General features: G+C 53.5%; 2 protein-coding genes across 3 annotated transcripts; one reads left to right on the forward strand and one right to left on the reverse strand.

Moving 5' to 3' along the window:
* The first annotated feature begins 1,700 nt into the window (after nucleotides 1-1,700).
* Nucleotides 1,701-4,411, forward strand: LOC122368393. Its single transcript, XM_043342293.1, has 2 exons — nucleotides 1,701-2,615; nucleotides 3,795-4,411. Exons 1-2 carry the CDS (start codon nucleotides 1,711-1,713, stop codon nucleotides 4,258-4,260), a joined length of 1,371 nt encoding a protein of 456 aa, XP_043198228.1. The 5' UTR covers nucleotides 1,701-1,710; the 3' UTR covers nucleotides 4,261-4,411.
* A 497-nt stretch (nucleotides 4,412-4,908) lies between these two features.
* On the reverse strand, nucleotides 4,909-18,800 carry LOC122368387 (tol-Pal system protein TolA-like). Of its 2 annotated transcripts, XM_043342285.1 has the most exons (5): nucleotides 18,484-18,626; nucleotides 9,650-9,734; nucleotides 9,185-9,247; nucleotides 6,398-6,589; nucleotides 4,909-6,119 (listed from the first exon to the last, which is right to left on the reverse strand). In XM_043342285.1, the coding sequence occupies exons 2-5, from the start codon at nucleotides 9,702-9,704 to the stop codon at nucleotides 5,464-5,466; spliced, it is 966 nt and encodes a 321-aa protein (XP_043198220.1). In that variant the 5' UTR covers nucleotides 9,705-9,734; nucleotides 18,484-18,626; the 3' UTR covers nucleotides 4,909-5,463. The 2 variants fall into 2 exon arrangements, with proteins under 2 accessions (XP_043198220.1, XP_043198221.1); XM_043342286.1 differs by lacking the exon at nucleotides 6,398-6,589 and having other exon boundaries at nucleotides 18,484-18,800.
* Between the last annotated feature and the right edge of the window lie 5,201 nt (nucleotides 18,801-24,001).

The following is a 24,001-nucleotide window of genomic DNA, read 5'->3' on the forward strand; positions in this document are numbered from 1 at the left end:
ATCTATGGCAGATTTAGAGTCCGAAGCTGAAGGTACGCACAAAGCAGCGCACGACCTCTCACTGACGTTGACTGTCCTGCCATCAACAGCAACCATACCCGTCAGGATGCTTATAATGACCGAGCGACCGTCGTGCTTCCAACCCGGACTGTTGTAGCCGGGACGCGTGCTCTCACCACGCGGAGTCCAACGATCTACCGACTGAGCTACGAGACCAGTCGACCAGGACCGGTCGACATCCCTGGTTCACTACCTGTTTGTCTTATGTGAGGTTGAGCCGTTCAACATTGAAAAGCTTGCGTCCCTGGATGCCAGTGACCCGCTTTAGTGCTTTGATTCGAATGTTCAATTTTCTATGGAAAGCTCTTCGAGGTGAGCTCTAATCTTTTGTAGCTGATTTGAGACACAATAAAAAGCTGAAAACGCAACGTTTATTTACCTATAATGGTATATGATATGGCTTGGGTAGGTATGGTGTGGAATTGCATAACTTAAAGTAAAAAAGTCGATGATTAAAAGAAAACGCCTTTTCAATCATGCCGAAAAATGTTATGAATGATTCGATGTCTTGAACAAATACAACATTCATTATTCAAATATTCCATGCTCCAGAATAGGGATTTGTTGATGTTATCTGTGGTTGATGGCAATATGAACATATCGTCTATCCGCGACTTTTGGTCGCCGGCCGGGGTAACTTTTTCAAACATTCTCCACCCATGGTCGAGGTAGAGGGGTTTCAAGCTCCCTTCCCCCCCCCCCCCTCCTACGATCCGGCGCGGTGGGCGCCGATCACCGGCCTGGCACGCTTTTGTGTGTGTTTCTTACTTAGCTACATTAGGTACCTACTGTAAAGAGAAAAAGACTGGCTGTTAGCGGCGAATGATTTTTAGAGCGGAATTTTGACGAAAACATGCTCCCGATAAATTGGCATTAGATATATTTTTGCGCAAAAAAAGAAGATAACATTTTGGCACAATACTCCCAATGAATTTTAAGGAAATACCAAATTTCCCGTCGTTAGCTCAAATCGTTTTTCGTGCCAAACGAAGTGGAGGATTTAGCGACTTATCCCGCGAGTTACTGGGGGGGGGGGGCGTTAAACGCCCCCACTTTTTTCGCCGAGCCATAGCATAAAAACAACGCTTGGTACCTGTAGGGAATTGATGGAAGTCTATTGTGACAAAGTTTCAAAAAAATCGGTCCGAAAATTTTTGAGATATCGAAGTTTTAATGACGTCATGATTTCTGAGTTTTCGACGAAAAACGGCATGTGTTCAAAAAATCATATAAAATCACAGAATAGACATACAGACATGCCGTAAACGCCATTAGACTGCCAATACCATGAACAATCAAATGGCTATCTTTGATTATTGATTATCGTTCCGCATTTTCCAAAATCTTGAACTAAATCTGGGCAATTTCTGGTGACTTCTTCACCACCATGACACATGCATTTCTTAAATTCAAGTTTTTGAGCCAAACACGTACACATATGATAAAATGAATGTCACCATCGTGTTCTACGCCCCAAATTACCCGTAAAACATGTGTCACAGGCTGCGAATATCAGTTTTGATTTTCGGGGATATGTGCCTACCAGGTTGACCTGACCTTGACCCTGACCTATGCTTGATTGACCCCTACATGGAGCTGACACTCTTGTAGGCCTTATATGATGGATTGTGCACCGTTTTGACAGAGTTTATGACGAGAGGCACCCATTGCGAAGTCCTGAATAAAGCCGGAATTGCCACCGAACCGTCCGATACTCGACCCATCTCGATTCTGCCAGCAATAATGAAAATTGTCGAGCGCGTTGTACAGGCGCAGCTCATTGCTTATCTCGAGGACAATTGCCTGCTCTCCGATTGTCAACACGGGTACCGTAAATTCCGTTCCACTGAAACCGCACTGCACGTGATCACCGATCTGGCGCTTCACGCTATGGACAACGGCGAGATAAGTATTCTAGTACTTCTCGATTTATCTAAATGTTTTGACGTTGTTCCGCATGACAAGCTGCTAGAAAAGCTGTCTCTCTACGGCATCACTACCAAATGGTTCCGTGACTATTTGGCCGACCACGCGCAGCAGGTGCAGGTACGGTGCGCAGACGGAAGGATGCTACTTTCTGATAAAAAGAGCAATGTGATCGGTGTATACCAGGGCGGCGCCCTCAGTTGTATTCTGTACATGCTGTTTGCGAACGACCTTAGCTTGCATGTGCCGGACGGTGTTAGTGTTGTCCAGTATGCTGACGACACACAACTGATAGTGACAGGCAGAAAGTGTGACTTACCGCAGCTCGTCGCCCGTATGGAGCACGCACTCGACATGTTGTACCAGTGGTTTTGCTTCAACCGTATGAAGCTCAACTCCAAGAAGACGCAGATGTTAGTGCTAGGTACCCCCTCAATGCTGCGCAATGTACCACCTGTGACGTTGACCTTCAATGGAGATGTCATTCCAGACTCAGGAGTAGTTAAAAACCTCGGTGTTCAACTTGACAGGCATCTAAATTTTGAGGCTCAGATAGACAATATGTCCCATAAGTGCGCCGGTATTCTGATAGCCCTAAGTCACGCACGTCACGTCATACCTAGACCTGTGTTAACCCGCGCCCCACTGGGGGGGGGGGCTATTTATAGCCCCCCCTCCCGTTTTTCTGCAATAACTTCCAAACCGCTTGACGGATCGACGCCAAACTTTCAGTACCTTCGGCTGCATCAATTTGACACCTTGTGTCAAAATTAGAACTTCGTAGCTACCATAGGTCGGCCGGAAATGACGTCAGAGTGACGTCATGTTCGTCCGATTTCGACGCAAAACATTGAACCACGGCAATCGCTCCCAAGAGCTTAGTTTTTAAGCTAGATCCAATTTCTTTGCATGAAAGAACTCAGAATTGACCGCGCTATCAAACTGCTATCTCGGATTTTCAAAATTTTGAAAATTTCGAAAATTTTATATAATAATATTCAAAATTTGTATTTTTATATTTTTTTCAAAAAGTTTTTGACTTTTCGAAAAAAACCGGAATATATGTTACAGAACGCATGATTATGACTAACTCTAGCAAGTTTTAGCTAAATATCTTCAAAAATGGCCAAGTTATACGCATTATTGCAAAAAATTCACAATTATTAATTTTTCAAATCAATTTTTCAGTACGTATTTGGCATCGTACACCAATATAAATGGCACCATCGTGTTCCTGAGCTCAAACTGCATCCAATAGACACCTTTTTTGTTGAAAAATTTCAACTTCAAAATTTGACCTTTTTTGACCTGAAAGTGACCTGACCTAAGCTAAATTCGACTTAAAATGACCTCGAATGACATAGACGACATCAAATTCGAAATCTCTGGCCTAAATGGACCATAAAACATGTGTCACGTGACCGACGCATGATATAATATTTTCGTGACCTGTGATGACCTGACCCTGACCTGAAAATCAAAGTACAAGTTTGGTACCCTCAAGGTATCTAGAGCATCTGTTCACGAGTGTGGAAACCAAAAATGAGCCTGATCTGACTTGTAATACGGCGGCCAGAGCCCAAAATGTGAACAAACCAAAGTGCTAATAATTTTTACTTTGACCTGACCTGTGACGTCATCGGTGACCTCGAGGTCAATGAAATTAGGTTTCGCTCGACAGTTTTCCGGAGCTATCAGACGCCGTTTGAATTTTGACGATCGGCCCAGTAGTTTCGGAGTTAGGAGGGGGGGCTATGAATAGCCCCCCCCAGTAGGGCGTGTTATACACAGACCCCAGTGGGGCGCGGGTTAAAGGGCATCACAGAAGCTCTAGTGTTATCCATTGTGCGCTACTGCATGTCGGTGTATGGGTCTTGTACTAGCACACAGCTGCACCGTGTACAGAAGACCATCAACTTCTGCGCACGTGTCGTGACCGGGAAAAGGCGATGTGATCACATCTCGGGTGCCATATCGAGCCTCGGCTGGATCACGGCCGAACAGTTGGTGGCTTACCATACCTTGTGTGCAGTCGAGCGGACGATGAAGTCAGGTCATCCGGACTTTCTTCTTAAGACCTTCGGACAGCGAGCCCACCAGCGGCATGATCATAACACCAGGCGAGCGGACTCGTTTACCCTTCCGGCCATCCGTGTGGAGGCCGGCAGGCGGCGACTCTGTTACCGCGGTGTGTCACTGCTGAACGACAGCGGCATTGAGCCTGGCACTTTGTCTTTCCGGGCAGATGCCAGGCTGTTCGCTGGATCTCTCTGATTCACGATATCGTTTCTGGTGCGAGTGTATGCATGGTATGCGAATGTTTGTAGTCATTTCCGTGTGCCTGTTCCAACTTCCCATTGTATTACCATTCAGACGCGAGTAAGTGAAAAGCCATGTAATCGTGGATCTTATTCAAATAAATCTGTTCTGTTCTGAAATCCATGCTACTGAAAGCCCGATTTCAGGTGTTTGACCTGACCTTGACCCGACCTGTGACCTCAAAATTCAATTTTAAAGTACTCATCTGAAGCGTCTCGTCGCGTTCTTTCGTTTGCCGCCTCGTGCGTTTCGCTGCGCCTATTGGTTCTCGGGTTATCGGCTGGGGGCGTTTAATGCCCCCCCCCCCAGCAAACGGTGGGTGGCGAAATACCCCAGCAACTGCCGGGTTATATAGTGGAGGATTAGGCGATTTAGCCCTAATGGGATTTAAATGGCATAAATGTACGTACACTGATTACTTCGCTTAGCAGTGCACAACCATAACAATGGTTTCATCGCTTTTCAAATGCTTAACAAATATGACGCATCATTTCTTCTAATGCGATGAGAAGTTTGTGGGGGTGAATGTGTTCCAACTTTGAAATTTATTTCCAATACTCCTTTGACGTTTTAGAGTAAAATGTTCTTTTTCAAACATCCCGATCCTTTGTCGCCTTTTATTGGACCACGTTTCACCTCGTGGAATGAAGCCAAAGCAGCTACAGTCTTTGATTGCACACAACACCTGATGCTGGCTAACCGTCGCTAATTGATGCACAGTTTGGAGGAATGGCGCTAAGGGAATGGTTCATCTCTGGCGGAAGATCGTCCACCCCGAACCGTGTACCACTGGAAGATGTACTTGGAGACAGTGCTGTCTCCCACTGGCGGACAGGGACACGGGGCCGCGGTACTGGCCGGTCTGGCAGCCGCGTTGTTCGGACGCATTCCCAAGTGGTGGGCGACCGCAGTGGCTCTCCTAAGCCGCCGAAGGCCTTGCGCGACTCACAAAAATAAATATTAGCTTTAGTGTGTCAACGCCCATGCAACGCACGTGAAACAGCGGACATGTATGTATCACAAACCGACCGGACGCGCGTGTAATGCCACAGTTTTGTGTCTCCTGATTGGACCGGGGGCGCGGCGGCTCGGGCAAGTCTGCCCACCGGCCGGACGGCTCACTCCGGTGAAGGCTGGTGCCGACCGACTGGCGCGCATCTACTTGCTGCTCAGCAGGTCCTCGCCCTCGATTCCCAGCTCGGGCTCGTGCGAGATGCCCGAACCCTCGGCGTCGTCGAGTGCCGCCTCACCGGACGCTTCCAGCAGCAGCGGCTCAGAGGTCTCGTCTAGACTGACCCGTCGGCCGGATCCCTCCACCGCGTCAAAGGCCACTTCGCCAGACCCCTCCAGGGCGAAGCGCAGCTGCTCGCTCGCGGCTCCGTCGAACTGGTAGTCGGCGCCGGATCCCTCGACAGCCTCGGCGTCGTCCTGTGCCGGCGCGCCGGACGCCTCGATCGGCTCCTGGAGCGCCGCGGTGCGGGCAAAGTCGGCCACGACGCCGGAGCCCTCCACGTGCTCGGCGTCGTCGGCGACCACGCCGCTGGCCTCGATGGCGTCCTCGTCGAACACCAGCTGCGCAGCAAACGAGTCGTCGTCAGCCTCGTCGGACTCGTCGGCCTCGAGCCCGCTGCCCTCCGAGTCGGCCTCCTCCTCTTCAGACTCGGCCTTGGCCTCCTCGGCGGCCTCATCAGCGGCCTCTTCGGCCTCGTCAGCGGCCTCTTCGGCAGCGGCCTTCACCTCCTCGGCGGCCGCGACTACTTCCGGGTCGTCGTCCTCGGGTTGGTACGGCTCGGCCGCACCCTGCGGGAACTTGCCTGAAACGCGCCAGGGCAGACGTCAGGCATTGCGGTTTAGAACGGTTGTGGAATGCGGATGACACGTAATGGACAGTAAAGATGCAGGCGCACAGTGTGCGCCTGCACTAGTGCTCGTGTGTTTGTTGAATAAGATTCTACGCCCGCTGAGCTGGACGCTAGTCCACGAGCTCAGCACGGTGAGGCAGTGGGCTTTCGGAGAGTGGAACTGCGGGGACATGGTTCGGGCGGTTGTGGCGCCGCCGAGTCCAGGACGGCCCACCGGCAGGCCGACTAACCGAGCGAGGCGCAGTGGTCGTAGCTGGGACAGCAGAGGCCCGCCAGGTGGCGCGGCTCACAGTCGTCCCGCACGATGCACTGCAGCGCCGTGCTGCGAACGCTGCCGCCCACGCAGAAGCGCACTGCGCACGGATCGCTCGGGTCCTCGATCCGACTGCCATCCTCGTACGTTTCGCCGTTGTGATAACAGGCTGAAACGACCGCGACAATGGAGACGTCTGGTACACCGTCTTGGAACTACGTCTCGCCACCTAGCGGGCGCCGTTCGAAACACGAGAGCTACGACGATATTTATTGATTTCGACAGGTTCTCAAAATATTCTTTTTCCTTTCGGCTCCACGCAAAAAATAATAATCCTCCAGCTTCTATTAGCAACATAAGCAAAATTTTCGTCGAAAATTAAAAATTTAAGACCTTTACACATAAATGCTGTTTAGTCCTCGCCGCTAATGGAAAATCATTATATATAATATAAACGGGCCATTGTTAGTGTCCGGATGCTAGCAAAGATAATGAAGTTCCAAAGAATTCCAAAGCATTTTGGGATGGTTGTAATGTCATATGGCATTTCGGCAGAGAAGAAGTGCTCTATATCGTCTCTCCTCCGCATTATATGTAGGGTAAGGTGCCTAATTAGCGACCCTTTCCGATTTGCGACCTACCACCCTACAGAAAAACTGGCAGGAGAAAACGGGGTAAAAACATCGTCAAAAAGTCAGCCATACTTTGGTTAGCAAATTAAATTATTTTCCGGTCGTCGATGTTTCTGGTGGGACGTTTCAGGTGAGGTTAAATAAAAATGACGAGTTTCTTATCCAAAACGTGTGTGTTTGGGCCCTCTCTGATGAAAAGCGATGCACATTAGGATGATGCACCTTTTTTATTCTGAATCGACATTCCTTTTTCAATTGATTGCCGTTTTCCCATAGTGAATCGCTCAACTGTGCACAGCATGGCGGTTAAAGATGTGTCGCAACTCATATTTCCTATTTGCGCCTGACATGGTCGCAAATAGCTCAAGAAGGGAAAGAAAGGGGAAAAGAGAGAAATGAAAATGAGATGTTGCTGAAGCTTGCAATGTGTGGCAGGGGATGTCAAATGTCGTCACCGACTGCAGGGGTGCCGAATTCAGCGCGGACCTCGAATATCATACGAGATAGCCCGCAAAATTTGGGTTTCCGCCTTCTTTTCGCCTTCAGTGCATCACGTGATCAGTTTTTACTTACGTAAATGTGTTGGATAAACGTGCATGTTCGAGTGATTGAGTGCTTTGCGTATAGGTTACCTTTTTGAGATCATATTTCATCTTTTCAGGCGTCGCATTTTTTGCCATTTTTAATATGGGGAAACCCATAGACTTATTAGCGACCCTCCCCGGTCGCTAATCGGAAAGAGTTCCCTATTAGCGTTTTTTGCAATGGTTTGCCAAAATGCACACTACAAATAAGTTAGTGAATATTGGGGCAGAAAATGACTATATTTTAATAGAAAAATGAACGATCTCTCCGAAAATCAAGCCAGTAATACAGTGGCACCCACAGAGCGTGAGCAATGACGGTTCAAATTAAGGGGGTCGCTAATTAGGCACCTTACCCTACATGGGTGTGGTAGTGGGTACCGCTGAGCTCCTTTGCTCCAATGACCAATGCCGTCATTCCGAAGCCCAATCAAAGATCCGCGGCTGTTAGGTTTAGGTGTTGCTGGCAACGGCAGTCGGATGTGTTGGTCATGCGCGATGCTCGCCGGATTCCACACACCCGGTGCATCTTCTCCAAGCCATGTTACATGCAGACCTCCACAACCAAGCTGTAGGGTGCATGCGGATCTTGCTGGGCGTGCGTTTCAGTCTTTGGTCTACCAGAAGCGCATTCTACCAAAATGCCCCATTTCGAATGCTTATTCCTACAAAATATCTCGCGTGGGTGGCTGCTTTTTGCTTTTTGCGCGGGGAATAAGGGCTAGTCAGGGATGCCTTCAGTATGGTCGCATACAATAGTTGAGGGATCAACGTAGCTACCTACGCGAATTGGGGGCTCAGTAGCGCCACCTACACCAGTTGAGGGATCAACTTGTCGCTACCTACACTAGTTGGGGGTTCAGTGTCGCCACCTACACCAGTTGAGGGCTTAGTAGCGACACCTACAGCAACAGTGCTGAGAAATTCATATGCCCATGGCTCAGTTGCGCCACCTTAACTATCCGAGTTTTCAGTGGTGCCATTTGCATGGTCTCATGGTATTCATGGTTTTGTCAGCGTGTCCCGCAGAAAACCGCCAGCCGACCCTCGGGTGGACGGCGCGGATAGCTCGTGCTGCTGCTGGCCAACCCGAGCTACGGGCATGGGTGCATAGTTTAGTACGTGTCAGTGGGCGCCGTCAGAGCGCGCTCACGGCGACCGGCGCGCGCCGCTCGGCCGCAGCCCGCCGCGCCAACGGTGGCTCGGCCCACCCGGTGACCGCGGTCGGAATCAGTGTGACAGGAGGTCACTGGTCAGTTGGGAGAGAAGAGACAGCAGTGATCACAACAGCCAGGGGATTCGGCGTTGGAAAGTGTTAATCTGTTCCTTTTTATGTTTACTACCGTACATGTTAAAAAGCACACATTTCTTATGTGTCTGTACAGTTGTTAGTATGCCGACATTTGTTTACCATTGTACCGCAGCAGGCATTGTGATTTTTACATGGTGAGTAGGAGGATGCGAGAAGGTGATGCTAAGAACAAACCTAACTGCCTGGTCGGCAGGGCGGTGGGCAGGGAGGGTCGGCCGCGGCGCGTGCTCTCTCACCTTCTGCGCCGTCCGTGACGTCATGAACGGTGGCCTCGATGGCCGACGGACGCGCCATCGGAACTGGAGCCGAGTCGGAAACGACGGTCAGCGGGGCAGTCGACACTCGGACAACCATCCCCGTGCAACAGCTCACGGGACAAGACCTCTTCGGTTCCTAATTACTAGTGAAAACACACTCGCGGGGGGGGTGCCCTGGCGCCCATTAAGGCGGCCGACTTCAGCCACTTGGAAAATGAACTAAGTACCTAAGTCTCTTGAGTCTTAAGACTGTACTACTTTAATTAAAAATATATGAAAACTTTGAAACCTAAGTTTTCGGAAATATGTTTACTAAAGCGGCCAACCACCTGTTTGAGTAGGATATATTTATGTAGACCTCATTTTTGCCATTATCGAACTGATATCGGCGGAGCAACTTGACACCAAGATGAGCCGCGGCCCACCTGGGGCTGAGGTCGTTACCTGCGAGGGTCGTGGCGGCCAGCGCCAGCACGAACAGAACTCTGAAGGAGGCCATAGTTGTATCGGTGTGTCACGGCGGCTGCGGCTGAAACAGACAGAGGTCAGGTCATCAGAGGTCCGAGGGCCGTGGTCAGGTCATCAGAGGTCCGAGGGCCGTGGTCAGGTCACTAAAGGTCCGAGGGCTGCGGTCAGGTCATCAGAGGTCCGAGGGCCGTGGTCAGGTCATCAGAGGTCCGAGGGCCGTGGTCAGGTCACTTAAGGTCCGAGGGCCGTGGTCAGGTCACTAAAGGTCCGAGGGCTGCGGTCAGGTCACGGAAGGTCAGAGGGCTGCGGTCGGGTCACTTAAGGTCAGAGGGCTGCGGTCAGGTCACGGAAGTTCAGAGGGCTAATCTTTATATTTCATATGTTATGTCACTTTATGCATATGTTTTTATGAAGGCCAGATAAGGCAGATCTGTTTTATGCGTCCTGCCTTATCGGCCATACTGTTCGCCCATTGCCTCAAACTCCATCACACGTCATCAAAGTCTCTTCGGCTACCCCGGCTAACGGAACGGATGCGTACAGACGGAACTTCCCACCTATGTAGACGGGAGCCCGAGCCTGACTACCGGCTCATGAGTTCGGCCGGCGGGGTTCATCAGCCGGCGCTCGGGGATGGGCCGTCGCGCCGGCCTGCCGACCCGTAACCGGCCTCGGCGCCGCCGACCGGCCCGGCCCGACCCCGAGCGGGGCGGGGCGGGGCGGGCGGGGCGCGGACAGACGCGGAAGTGGACGCGACATGAGATGCGGTCGGCAGAGTAGCGGCGCGCCGACCTCTGCTATTTATGGCCGGGAGTGCGCGCGGCCATTTGTTGGAGTCGACCGGCGCCGGTACAATGACCTGCCCCGTGACGGCCGCCATAGATCTGGCGCCGGAGACGGAGACCGGCGCGGCGCCGAGGGGCGGCCCGGTGAGGACGCGCCGAGACCGGGCCGGGCCGGGTCGCCGCCCAACTGTCGGTATCGCTCCACTCTGGCTCCAACCACTCGGCCGGGTGAAGTGGGGCTCGGGTGTTTAGCGGCCTGTAGAAGCGCTGACGTACCGGTCAGGTTCAGTCTCAGACCCCTGGAATCCATCGCTACGTCTCACTGCTGCTGTGTCAAAGGGTGGCCGCGGGGTTGCCGTCTGCCCATTCTGGCCGCCGAACTGTGACGGAACCGGCCACAGAAGACACGTGAGTGGCCAGTTCCGGCCATGGGCCGCCGGTGGTCATTGGCCGGCGACAGTAAGGGGGCCCTCCAGGGTGACCGGTCAGGGCTGCCAGGGGCCGCCACCCTCCCACGTGACGTGCACAGCGTCTCTAACGCCCGTGTTCCGCCGCGGGCTCATTGTAATGGGGCCTGCAGACCCTGTGACTGGCTGGTTGTATTATATCCTGTCCAGTGGACGGACATTTAGACGGCATGACTAACCGTCTGATGCATCGGTTCATGGCCGCCTGACGGACACGGAAGGGTGAATACAGCCAGGGCGGCTAACGCCGTACCGTCGGCCGAACGAGACGTTCAAAGGCCCAGCGCAGCTCAGTTGAATGAACTGTTTGTACAAGAATGCGTAGGAAATATGTTAGAGGATTTTTTTTCCGGTGTCGTCGATTTGTTAGAGTTACTTCGGAGGGGATATCTGAACGAATATCGAATATCTGAACCTGCGGCTGCTATGAGTCGTCGCATGTCTGGAAGAATGCGGTGTCCTGATATTGGCGCCATCAGGTGCTGACTGTGCCGTAACCGTGCTCCAGTTCAGCATCAGTCGGCGCATCATGCTGCTCCCACTGACACTGTGACTTGGACCGAGCTGTGTAAGCGGCGGCGGTCTGTGCGGCGGACAATGGGGTGCACCGACACCGCGTCGGCCGCGGCCCAGCCTCTCCGCGCGGCCGGGTCAGGTCAGCTGCTGACAATGCCGCTCCGGGGGCGGCGACCCACAAACAGAGCACGGGCCGGCTGTCGGCGAATTGTGATGGTAAAATGGTGCCGGGTCGCAGCACGTTGCCGGCCGTGCCGCGCCTCCGTTCGTCGGCCACCGTGCTGCGCGCGCGCCGGCCCTCGTGTGGACCCGCGGCCGGCGCGACAGTCTGTCTACGCTTTGGCGGCTGACCGGGCAGAGGGCCGGGCCGAGACGCCCCTGCTGCGCGGACGGTGTGGCGCGCGGTGTCAGCAGGACCCGCGCGTCCACTGCCGGATGGCACGGGCGGTCGTCGCCACCCAGTACGGCGGCCGGTGCCATTACCATGCGAGTCCATCGGCCGGGGCGCTCTGGGGCCCGGGTAGGTGTGAACAGGGCCCGTTTCAGAACAGTGGCGCGGCACCACCCGTCCGTACAGCGGTGAAACGGAGCCGAACAAATGAAACGAATGGCGGCAATGGATCCGCACGGCATCCCGGTGCTACCGTCCTATAGAGGCACTGCTGACCCGACACCGCCGTCCCATAGAGGCACTGCTGACCTGACCCGCGCCCAGTCGCACCTCTGAAATTCTGAATGGCCTGTGTACTGATACTTTTTGCGGGATGATTGACAACCTGACACCGTCAGCAATGAAGCATTGAATGAAAATCCCGCCAATCAGTACAAAAGACGCTTTTTCGCCGCATACACCGTGCATGCTGCCAGTAATTGGCTTTGACAATGAATGCCTTCTGGCGACATCGGGATGGGGCCGCCCGTATCGGCCGCGTTTTCGCCGTCGCCTGAGGGAGGCAGGTGTCCCAGTAAACGGTTTAACCCTCGCCGGACCTATTGGTTTTCTACATACGCGCCGGCCGAGGGGGGGGGGGGGGGGCGGGTACGACCCCCCTCGCCGTTTCGCCCCTGGTGGAGCTAGCGCGTCGCGGAAAAAACGAGCGTGTGCGCCGTTACGAGACGCAGAGATTGGTACCCGATTTTAAGGTCCTAGGTCAACCGGTGACCTCAGAGGTCAGGTCAAGTGCCCCAAGGTACGGTTCAGTTTTTGGTGAATAACTTCGCAAAAAACGGCCGCAGAGCGCCGATTTTGGCAGCATCGTGTTCGTCTCGCTCAGGCGCGTCGAATGATATACTTTTTGTCCGGGTCAGGTCAACTTGGGGTGTTGACCTCAGGTCAAGGTCAGGTCAGCACCCCCAGGTCACGAAGTTGGTCGAAAGGGGTCATGTCGCATATCATTCGATTCTGCAGGTCTTCCTGAGTCCATTGGTGGCTTTCCCGACTCGCTAGCTCAATTTGATCAAGAGTTATTGACGAAAAACTAATATGACCTTGATGACGTCATAAATGACGTCACGCAAGGTCAACATTGCAAAAGTGACGCATCTAACCTTGCAAGGAGTGCATAAAATTACGATTCTGTGTGCTTGAGATAGTTGGAGATCGTTCCCGGCGCCAGAATAGCAGTTTGAATTTTTCCCCATTGACTTATAATGGTGAGGTCACGAAAATGACCTGACCTCATATGACCTTTAGGAAAAATCCGAGATATACAAGTTGTGGGACTCATAATGGATACTAGATCCTGCAAGTTTCATTTCCCTGTGACATCTCCTCTGGCAGTGAGGGCGTTGCGAAGTTGCGACATCTGAAGACCGTGCAGAGGTTCACTTATGACGTCATAGGTCAGTGACCTGACCTGACCCAAAAATGCGGTTGGTGTCAAAAGATGCGGCTTGGATCAAAGGTCAGGTATGCCAAGTTTCAGCTCTCTATCGCCAGCGTGTTCGGAGCTATCGCAAAAAATACCTATGGGGGGCGGCACCCGCCCCCCCCCCCCCTCGGCCGGCGAGGGTTAACCTTCAGTCAAACGGGCAGATCCGAAATCCTTGTCACGTCACCGCCGGTTTCGTGTATGTCAACAAAGGTCGGCCCTAAATTACGTCGACTTCTCGAGCTGCGCCGAGCCCCAATAATTAGCCGAGACGGTCGGCTATATTTCTGGTGTCCTTGAGCGGTCGCCTGTCCGCGGCGCGGCGGTGCCGATACCGCGCGGTGGCTCGAGGCGGGTCTGCCATGCGGCGAACGGCTAATGGGCTCAGCCGGTCAGCAGCGTCTGCGTCACCACCAGCCACCAGCCGGCCAGCAGCGCCTGCGTCACCAACAGCCGGCCAGCAGCATCTGCGTCACCACCAGCCGGCCAGCAGCGTCTGCGTCACCACCAGCCGGCCAGCAGCGTCTGCGTCACCACCAGCCACCAGCCGGCCAGCAGCGCCTGCGTCACCACCAGCCGGCCAGCGGAGGCCGTGGGAGCGCGCCGCGACACAGCTGCAGCGCCGGTCCACCCTCGGACCGGGGCGGCGCGGCTGTCTCGGACCGGGGCGGTGCGGCTGTCTGAGATACGGCGCTGCGTCAGACCGGGGCGGCGCGGCCGTCTCCAGCCGTGGGTCAGTTGACTCACCGGCTGCACAGCTCGGGTGTGTATTTGAAATGGAGAGTGTCTGGCAGGTGCACGGCCGCCGGCGCCGAGCCGGCGCTGATTTGGCGTCTGGACGCTGCTTTACGATGAGCGGTGCCAGTCGGTGTCGGCACCATCAGGACAGCCATCTCCGCCGCGCGCGGCAGCAGGGCTATGTGCCCCGGCGCCCCAACAAGGTCACGGCTAGCCGGCCTTGGGCCGAGCGGCCCGCCAATCTCAAATCCGGCCAGGTCCGGCACTGTCCGGCCCCTTCGCACGGGTGCATGGAGTTGTGGGACTCATAGTTATTCAGTGCTGAATAAAGAAGCGAATAATGGCTACAGCAAGAAAAATGTATGAGTATCACATTAAAAGAAAGAGAATATACTGGCCCCACTGCTGATCAGGTGAGGGATGGGATCGGGCAGCCGGTCACCGAGGTCGGCGTCCGTCGGGCTCAGCGGCGGCCGCCGGACTCTCCCCGTCCCAGTGAACCGGCTGGGTCGGATTCGTCGTGTCTGGTCAGGGATCGGTCCACTCGTCTCCTTCCGACGCGACCTGACCGGGTCCCGGTGATTTGAGCCGGTCCGTGGACGGTGTCCGGTGCTGACACCCAGGGTCGCCGGGGAGCGGGCGGCCGAGTCAGCCGAGCAGCTGGCGCGGCGGCGGCCCCGGAAGGCCGGTGACGCCGCCCCGGTCCGGCCGGTGTCGCGTCTTCCCACAGCCGGCACAGCAGATGACGGGACGACCAACAACGAACGGCTCAGCGGTGAGCACACGAGGCAGGCACGTGAAGCGTTATCGGGGCCCAGGCGAGGGGACGGCCGGGGTCGCCGGCACCAGGCGGGCCTCCGGGGTCTCCGTCGCTGCCGCCGACATGACCGGCACTTACCCGTCGCTGCCGCCGACATGACCGGCACTAACCCGACGCTTGTTAAAGAAACCGGCCACCGGCGGCTGCCCCTGTATTTTTGTCATGTCTGACCTGATTGTCGTGACTAGTTTGACCAGTCCGAATCGGGAATCATGGCAATTGGATGTCCTTTTTCACATTGTAGACTAAAGAAGATGTCCTTTTTCACACTGTAGATTAAAGAGACAGGTCATTGCTGAGGCTTGTAGAAAATAGCGCTTTGCTATACGCTCGGGCCTTTCGCCCGCTCCCTATCGCTCAATGTCTAATGTTCACTGCTGCTACACCATTTGACGTAAGTCTCTCTTGAAAGTACCTACCGCGTATCGGTGCGTCGGATCCATCAAGCCCAAATGAGGGAAGGCTGCTAGAATTGAGAGTCTTGGAACCAATTGACCCAGAAGACCCATTTCATTCGGCAACTCTCAATTTTGGCAGCCTTCATTTGGTTGGGCTTGATGGATCTAACGCACTGATGCGCGGTAGGTAGGTACTTTCAAGAGAGACGTGCTAGCTCGGCAGTTTTCTTTTTTTGCCGTCGTATTGTTGGAAGTTGGAACCCGATATTTATTAAGTGATATGCTTTTTTATATAGCAATGGCTATGATCCGTTCCAAACGGACTTCTGTATTTGAGATTGCAGATTTAGTCATGCCACGCACACCATTTTGAAGAATATCTACACCAGACGATATCTTATGTGAAAAAATGATTACAAAATTAAAAAGTAAACATAAAAGCATAAAAACGACATAAAATGAGTCTAACAAACTTAGTGACTCGTAGAAAGGTTGGCTGGTCTGCAGTGCCTAATGTGGGTCCGAGTGATGGTGTGTCTGAAACCTAAATAATTAATTTCCCTTTGGAATCACCTGCAATGCATTCACGGATAATATAACGTCATAACGTGTGTCGCCCGCGCAAAACCTACGTAATTCTGGCCGTGCACATGGTTTTACTGGGTATTTTTCAGCACACTTTTTCGGCTCAATGTGGCCACAGCTGCATGCAGATGAATTATTTGAAGCAAGCGACAAGCTGTTTTCAAGCCACTGGTTTTACTCCAGTGCTAGGGATAGCGTGGGGTGTAGGGTTGCGAATACCTATCCATAATAATCGTAGGTATGTGTGATGAGCGTAAGAAATTGCATAACATGAATTTGAATATTTATCTGCCTCCATTCAATGGATACGTTGATGAACATTTTTTCTTTCTTTTACTGTGAAGTGTGAATTGTGCCTTCAAGGGCGTTTACCTGAATATGGACCGAGTTAGACAGCAATGGTTTCCAGATTTTTTTTTGTAGATACGCTATGCTGACTGGTGTTGTTGATGGAAATTAAACACATTAACTGTTTTGGTGCAGAAATAGGTACTCTAGACACATAAAAAAACAAGCATACATTTCTTTTTAAATAGGCACGCGGGCGCTAGCTGGCAGCTTGGGCCTGACACGCTGCCCCTTACCGCCGCACTAGCAGTCCTTGTCATATAGAGGGTCCGCCCCGCGTCTGAGGGAAGTGTTCACTGTTCATGTCAGTCGGCGCACACGTGTATGACTTCGGTAGCAGTAGGGAGGTCGCGGGGAAGGGGGTCGATCCCCGCTGATGAGGTCACCGGTCAATCCGGTTCGGCGTCGCTGTTGCTGTGAAAGATCCGCGAGCCTGAAGAGTTCCTGTGAGGACATGGAGGGGCCCACGGAGACCTGATGTCGGCGGTAGGGCTAGGTGGGAGGAGTGGGCTGGGGAGCCCACGGAGACCTTATCTGAGGGGCAGGGGAGCCCGCAGAGCTGGAACCGGCATGAACGCACGGGAAGGTGCCGGGGAGCCTCCACAGCTACTCTGTGGGGAGGCAGCCTGCCGAGCTACTCTGAGGAGGGTGGCGGCCTGCCGAGCTACTCTGGGGGAAGGCGGCCTGCTGAGCTACTCTGGGGGAGGGAGGCGGCCTGCCGAGCTACTCTGTAGGGAGGCGGCCTGCTGAGCTACTCTGAGGAGGGTGGCGGCCTGCCGAGCTACTCTGGGGGAAGGCGGCCTGCTGAGCTACTCTGGGGGAAGGCGGCCTGCTGAGCTACTCTGGGGGAGGGAGGCGGCCTGCCGAGCTACTCTGTAGGGAGGCGGCCTGCTGAGCTACTCTGAGGAGGGTGGCGGCCTGCCGAGCTACTCTGGGGGAAGGCGGCCTGCTGAGCTACTCTGGGGGAGGGAGGCGGCCTGCCGAGCTACTCTGGGGGGGGGAGGCGGCCTGCTGAGCTACTCTGTGGGAGGGAGGCGGCCTGCTGAGCTACTCTGGGGAGGGTGGCGGCCTGCTGAGCTACTCTGGGGGAGGGAGGCGGCCTGCCGAGCTACTCTGGGGGAGGGAGGCGGCCTGCTGAGCTACTCTGGGGGGAGGCGGCCTGCTGAGCTACTCTGGGGAGGGTGGCGGCCTGCTGAGCTACTCTGGGGGAGGCGGCCTGCTGAGCTACTCTGAGGAGGGTGGCGGCCTGCCGAGCTACTCTGGGGGAAGGCGGCCTGCTGAGCTACTCTGGGGGAGGGAGGCGGCCTGCCGAGCTACTCTGGGGAGGGAGGCGGCCTGCCGAGCTACTCTGTAGGGAGGCGGCCTGCTGAGCTACTCTGAGGAGGGTGGCGGCCTGCCGAGCTACTCTGGGGGAAGGCGGCCTGCTGAGCTACTCTGGGGGAAGGCGGCCTGCTGAGCTACTCTGGGGGAGGGAGGCGGCCTGCCGAGCTACTCTGTAGGGAGGCGGCCTGCTGAGCTACTCTGAGGAGGGTGGCGGCCTGCCGAGCTACTCTGGGGGAAGGCGGCCTGCTGAGCTACTCTGGGGGAGGGAGGCGGCCTGCCGAGCTACTCTGGGGGGGGGGAGGCGGCCTGCTGAGCTACTCTGTGGGAGGGAGGCGGCCTGCTGAGCTACTCTGGGGAGGGTGGCGGCCTGCTGAGCTACTCTGGGGGAGGGAGGCGGCCTGCCGAGCTACTCTGGGGGAGGGAGGCGGCCTGCTGAGCTACTCTGGGGGGAGGCGGCCTGCTGAGCTACTCTGGGGAGGGTGGCGGCCTGCTGAGCTACTCTGGGGGAGGGCGGCCTGCTGAGCTACTCTGGGGGAGGGAGGCGGCCTGCCGAGCTACTCTGGGGGGGGGGGGGGAGGCGGCCCGTCGAGCTACTCTGGGGGGAGGCGGCCTGCTGAGCTACTCTGGGGGAGGGAGGCGGCCCGTCGAGCTACTCTGGGGGGAAGCGGCCTGCTGAGCTACTCTGGGGGAGGGAGGCGGCCCGTCGAGCTACTCTGGGGAGGGAGGCGGCCTGCTGAGCTACTCTGGGGGAGGGAGGCGGCCTGCTGAGCTACTCTGGGGGAGGGAGGCGGCCTGCCGAGCTACTCTGGGGAGGGTGGCGGCCTGCTGAGCTACTCTGGGGGAGGGTAGCGGCCTGCCGAGCTACTCTGGGGAGGGAGGCGGCCCGTCGAGCTACTCTGGGGAGGGAGGCGGCCTGCCGAGCTACTCTGGGGAGGGAGGCGGCCTGCTGAGCTACTCACCGAGGAGGAGGTGGCCGGTGCACAGGAGCTCGGATGGACACCAACTGCGCCCACTTGCCGGCGAGCCCGCCCAGATGAAGCGTCTGGCGGGCGCGTGCCCGCAGCTTGGGCCGCCGGCCGCCAGGTGGCCGGTTTCCGTACCGGCCTCCGCGAGCTGCGGCTCCCATCCACGCACGGTCCGGTCGGGGCGGTACATACTTACAGCCCCGGGTTTATTGGCCGGTCGGTGGAGCTCGGCCGGCCCGGGCCGTGTGTGCTATGCGTGCGTCCGTCCGCACTGGCGGCGCTGTCGCAATGTGGCCCGGTGGCACTGCAGTGGCACGTAGCGGAGACGGACCGTCGCTCGTCCTTCATGCTGCCGGCCTGTGCCACTCGGGCCAGCCCGGTGCAGAGAGGCGCCCCTGGCACGTGGAGGGGCGGTCTGCCGGCTCACCGGCGCCAGCAGCACCCGGCGATCGAGCGGAGCGGAGGAGGGCCGGCGCTCGGTACTCCGCCCCTTCACAGAGCACATTTCAGAGAAAGACGCTCTGGGGTACGAACTGACAAATTACTTGGCACATGCTTGCTAATACCATGAATATCGTATGCGTTGCGAAGGCATCCCTCCTATCATTCTTATATTTTTTATTGACGAGTTAGATCTGGAATTGAAGGTTCCAGGTAGTTAGTCCGCGTGGTCTGAACTAAAACTCTTGAACACTTTCTATCATTGAGTAAAGGCAAAACAGCTTGCAGTGAAAGCAACTAGCGTCAAGACATGCTAATTCGCCTACATCAAAGTGTGCGGACAAGTGAGTTCTCGACAAACGGGATGTATTCGTTCCGGGTCCTTCACAAGGTGTTGAGAGCGTTTGCTCCGATTGAGACTGAGACAGAGCCTGGGCGTGCTGAATGGTTGGCAGTATGATGGTGCCGCAAATTTGGCTTTCTGATTACGAGCGAGCGAGCGCAGCGAGTGAAGCGAACTCTTTTCAATATAACGGGAAAATCTCAGTGTGAGCGGCACGGCCCGGCCCGGCCTGTAGCGCTTTTGAGAGGTTAATACATATCTCAGCAACCGCTGGACCGATTGGCCTGTGGTCTTTTTTGTGGGGTAGTCCTATTCATTGGCTTCTATACCCTTAAATGACTAGGTACTCTTGATACTTTTCAGGGACGATCATGTCACGTGCCACGTGAAAAGTCAAGGGTGCTCAAGCTGTTTTGCAAAGTATATTTTTGAGAGGCTCATATATCAGCAGCCGCCTGGGTGATGGTCTTGCGGTAATTTTTGTAGGATAGCAGCATCCCTTCCACCAAACGTCGGATACTCTTGATCTATGTGAGAGACCCCACTGCACGTGCAAAATGCAAAAAGACGAGGTGTCAAATGTGTTCCCATTTCAGTAACTCGGTAATTACTGGGGCGATTTCGCTGAAACTTGGCATACCTACAGTAGGCACCCACCAGGCAATACATTCCCATATGTTGCGGTTAGGGTGCTACTGCACGTACGTACGCACGTGCAGAGGGCGTTTCCAGATCTCGAGAACGGCTGGGCCGATCGCGCTCAAATTTGGTACACGGTTGGGGACCGGTTAGTAGGGTGCCGTGCAAAAGTCAGTTGGGACCCATTTTGTACGTGCGCACGTGCAGAATGCCGCTTGCAGATCTCAGGAACGGCTGGGCCGATTGCATTCAAATTTGGCACACCGCTAGCAACCGGTTAGAAGGGTGCTTTGCACAAGCCCGTTGGAAGTAAGTATCCTCTCGCCCTTCCGCACGTGCAGAGCTCACTATCTCGCTCGCTCGTTCTTCGCCCAAAAGGTGTTTTACTGGTACTATTTGAGATCGAGCTGCCTCCTTTTTCTACGCTTCAATGTTGGTGGTGAATTGCCTGTTAAAAAAAGAGAAAAAAACACACACACACAATCCATGCCATTTGCCTCGCTATTCTGCCTTGCCACGCCGCTTTTTATGTCAGTCTCCGGGAATCGCTCCTCCATAATTTTAACTGAAACAAGCATAAAAAGAGCGGGCTTTGGGCGGGTTTTAGTCCCTCGAGAAAAAGACGATGCCTTTATAGCCAACTACTGTGTCCTCCCATTACCTCAGAAGCCGAATGGCTGGGCAGCTATTTATTGCCATAGCGGGTTTAACGCCCCGACAAAACCACCATCCGATGCGTAGAAGCCTTTCTGGAGTGTGATCCAGGGTCGAGGAAAAACGCGGGGTGCCCTGGTGGGAGGCGGCACGTCCAAATACCTGCGATATGTCGCCCTGCCGTAGGCTGCCGCTGCCACAGTATCTGACGGAAAGCAGTCTAACGAAGTTCCGCCATCATTTTGACCGTTTGATCCCATTGTTATAATCCGAACCGGCAGCGGTTCGTCTGCCGAGCTTTAGCATTCTCGGGTCCTTTGTTATGTGTACTACTTGGGCTCTCGTTGAGTTTTGATACGAGTCTGTGATAATTTGTGATTTCAAGACCTTTCAGATGTTATCAGTTATCACCTACCTATCAGCGTTGATATGAGTCTCTGGACTTACTTTTTTGTTGGAGTTAATATTAAGCTATTTAAAAGCTACCGGAAAATGCTAACTACAAATGCTGAATGGTGCTGTATTCACTATTCACCTACCTAAAAACATGCTTTAGGAGCTTGTAGTCTTTAATCAGCAGGGTTCGTTGTTTGCACATTTGTTAATGATCAATTCGTAAAAAAACGTTTGTTTGTTTGTTCAGTTATAACCCGCGCCCCGTAAGAGAGGCCGAGACGCCCCCCCCCCCCGTCCTTCTTCGTCCATATCTCCTAAATGACTGCAGATATCGTCGCCAAACTTGCAGGAACCCTCCGGGCATCAATTTTACATATTGTGACCAAACATTTTCCCAGAGACTATGATAGGTTGGCCGCAAATGACGTCAAAATGGCGTCATGTTCTGCCATTTCTGACCCAAAAAAGGTTTCACGGGAAGAGCTGTCAGGCCGGTTTCAGTGCATTCCAGCATCATCATCAGCGATAAAATTTATCGCTGATGATGATGCTGGAATGCACTGAAACCGGTCCGAAATACGTATATACAAATGATTACTGCTACAAGCATTCTATTACTACGAGCTGTCAGGCCTACAGCTTTGAAGATACAGAAAAATGATGAAATATAAAAGGTGTAGAATTAACAGGGCTATAAAACTGCTGTCTCGGATTTTTGAAGTTTTTGAATTTTGACCCCCAAAAATCTTTTTGGATATAATAGCTGGAACATTCCTAAAGTTTTTCGAATTTCCGAAAAACCGGAATATATATGATAGTCCCTCCCACCTTCTATCCACATACCAAATTTGAGATTGATACTTCTTTTTTTGGCCAAGTTATAGCGAAAAAAAAACTGTTCAAAAATGATGACGTCAAATTTTCAAACTCAATTTTTGGCAATTCTAGACCACGTAGCGCAAAACAAAGACAACCCTTAGACTCCCCGTGACGAGCTGCATCGAATCGATACCAATTTTATGCAAATATATCAACTTCGAAATGTGACCTAATTTGACCTGACCTTGACCTGACCTTCGCCAGAACATAACCTTAACTGGCCCCAAAGGCTGCCTGACCCACATAATCCCATTTGTCATGCAAAATGGACCCTAAAACATGTGTCACACGACATTTTCGGTATTGTGACCCTCAGTGACCGGACCTCAGTGACCTGACCTCAGTGACCTGACTTGGTATCAAATGTCAATGACCCCAAATAGCAAAATATGTGTCTTACGAACAATTCCCCCGTCGATGATTTTCAATAACATGCCTTTTACTTGATTTTACGACACATTTTTTGAAATGCCTGTAAACGGTGAAAATTCGATCTTTGACTTGATTTGTGACGTCATCGGTTGGACCGAGGTCAATGAAATTGGGTCACAAGGTAGCTCCGTAGTAGGGCTATCCAACATCTTTTGAATTTTAAAAATCGGACGGTAACTTTCTGAGATCTTAGGGGGGGGGGGGGCCAAAACGGCCCCCCATACGGCTGGCAGGGTCCGCCAATAGCCCTACGGGGCGCGGGTTAATAGTGTACGAATCCCTCCAATCAAGGTCATCTGTTCATGAACAGTTCATGAACGTTTATGAACAAGTCGTCATTTCCTATATCGTTTACGCTATGACCCTGATGCAGCCACATTTGCGGTCGCAGGACTGTTTTGAGATGTGCAAAATGCATTTTAAGGCCCTATATCACATATCCTAAGCACTTTGACTTGTGATTTTTACATTCCTAGCAAGGTGCGGCGCATAAATTCTGCATTTTGGACCCTGCATGATGTCATAAAACGACACCAAGGTTGCTTGGTGCAATCGGCGTTGCTCGTCAATAACTTCCGATCAAGTTGAGCTAGCCAGTCGTGAAAGCTACCAATGGGACCCAGATAGACCTGCCGAATCGAATGATGTGCAGTTTGACCTCCTCAGACTAACTTTGTGACCAGAGGGGCCTTGACCTGACCAAAACCTGAGGTCAACAGCCTAAGCTGACCTCATCCAAGCAAAAAGTATATCATTCGGCGCGCCTGACCATGACGAACACGATGATGCTCAACTCGCGACTCTGCAATCACGTGTATTCACGTTGAGTTATAATCACGTTGGACTTTTTACCAATAATCAAACCCCTCCTTTGGAACATTTGACTTGACCTCAGTGGTCAACAATTGACCCGAGACATTGAAATCGGTTGCTAGTCGCTGTATCTCGTAACAGAGCTCAATTACGTTAGCTCAATTACGGGCGAAACCGATCGTTCCGGTCACGGGGCGGCCGCGGCTGGATTGGTCAGTTTCGAGCAGCGCCGGGCTGGTGAGTGACGCCGCCACGGAGGCGGTGACCGGTTGGCCCGCTGCGGCCCCGGTGATCCGCCGCCGAGGCCGGTTCATAGGGAGTCCTTTCACCGGTCGGAGGACAGCGCGACCCGGCCCGCCCCGCCGCCCCGGAGACAGATTATACATTCACGGTCATCTTATACCGCAATACCGTGTCAGCCATCCACTGATTTCGCTCCGTTTTCGGTCAACTATGCAAACATTTAGTATAACCCGCGCGGGGCTGGGGGGGTAAATTTTACCCCCCTCGCGAATTTTTGCGATATCTCAAAAACGGCGGCGCGCAGCGCCGCCAAACTTTCAGTACCTTTTCTTACATCAATTTGACACGTTCCCTGAAAATTTGAGCGAAATCCGTCGGAAAATTTTTGAGAAATTGACGTTTTAGTGACGTCATGTTCGTCATTTTCGCCTCAAAAACGGCAAAAGTTCAAACGCCGCTAACATCTTCATCTTTAAAGGAATCAAGACGTAACAAAAAAGTTTATACGTAATTTTACTTTGTCTATCAAATGGCTATCTCGGTTTTTTGAAAATTTTGGATTTTGGCCTAAATTTTTTTCAAAAAACTGACTTTTTTGGGAAAATCATTATAAAATCCAAAATTTTGAGTCTATCGAAAAAACAGGAATATATGTCAGAGAAGTGGTCTATG

This window comes from Amphibalanus amphitrite, unplaced genomic scaffold (assembly GCF_019059575.1).
Source record: "Amphibalanus amphitrite isolate SeventyFive unplaced genomic scaffold, NRLGWU_Aamphi_draft 000944F_arrow, whole genome shotgun sequence".
In the NCBI taxonomy this organism is placed as follows: Eukaryota; Metazoa; Arthropoda; class Thecostraca; order Balanomorpha; family Balanidae; genus Amphibalanus; species Amphibalanus amphitrite.

Excerpts from the sequence above, each read along its gene's own strand:
- LOC122368393 (XM_043342293.1), top strand. The coding sequence starts at position 1,711 with ATGACGAGAGGCACCCATTGCGAAGTCCTGAATAAAGCCGGAATTGCC. Across the intron at positions 2,616-3,794 it reads CACGTCATACCTAGACCTGT|GTTAAAGGGCATCACAGAAG; the intron begins GTTAACCCGCGC and ends AGTGGGGCGCGG.
- LOC122368387 (XM_043342285.1), bottom strand. The coding sequence starts at position 9,704 with ATGGCCTCCTTCAGAGTTCTGTTCGTGCTGGCGCTGGCCGCCACGACC. Across the intron at positions 9,248-9,649 it reads GGCCGCCACGACCCTCGCAG|TTCCGATGGCGCGTCCGTCG; the intron begins GTAACGACCTCA and ends ACTCGGCTCCAG. Across the intron at positions 6,590-9,184 it reads CGTCACGGACGGCGCAGAAG|CCTGTTATCACAACGGCGAA; the intron begins GTGAGAGAGCAC and ends CGGTCGTTTCAG.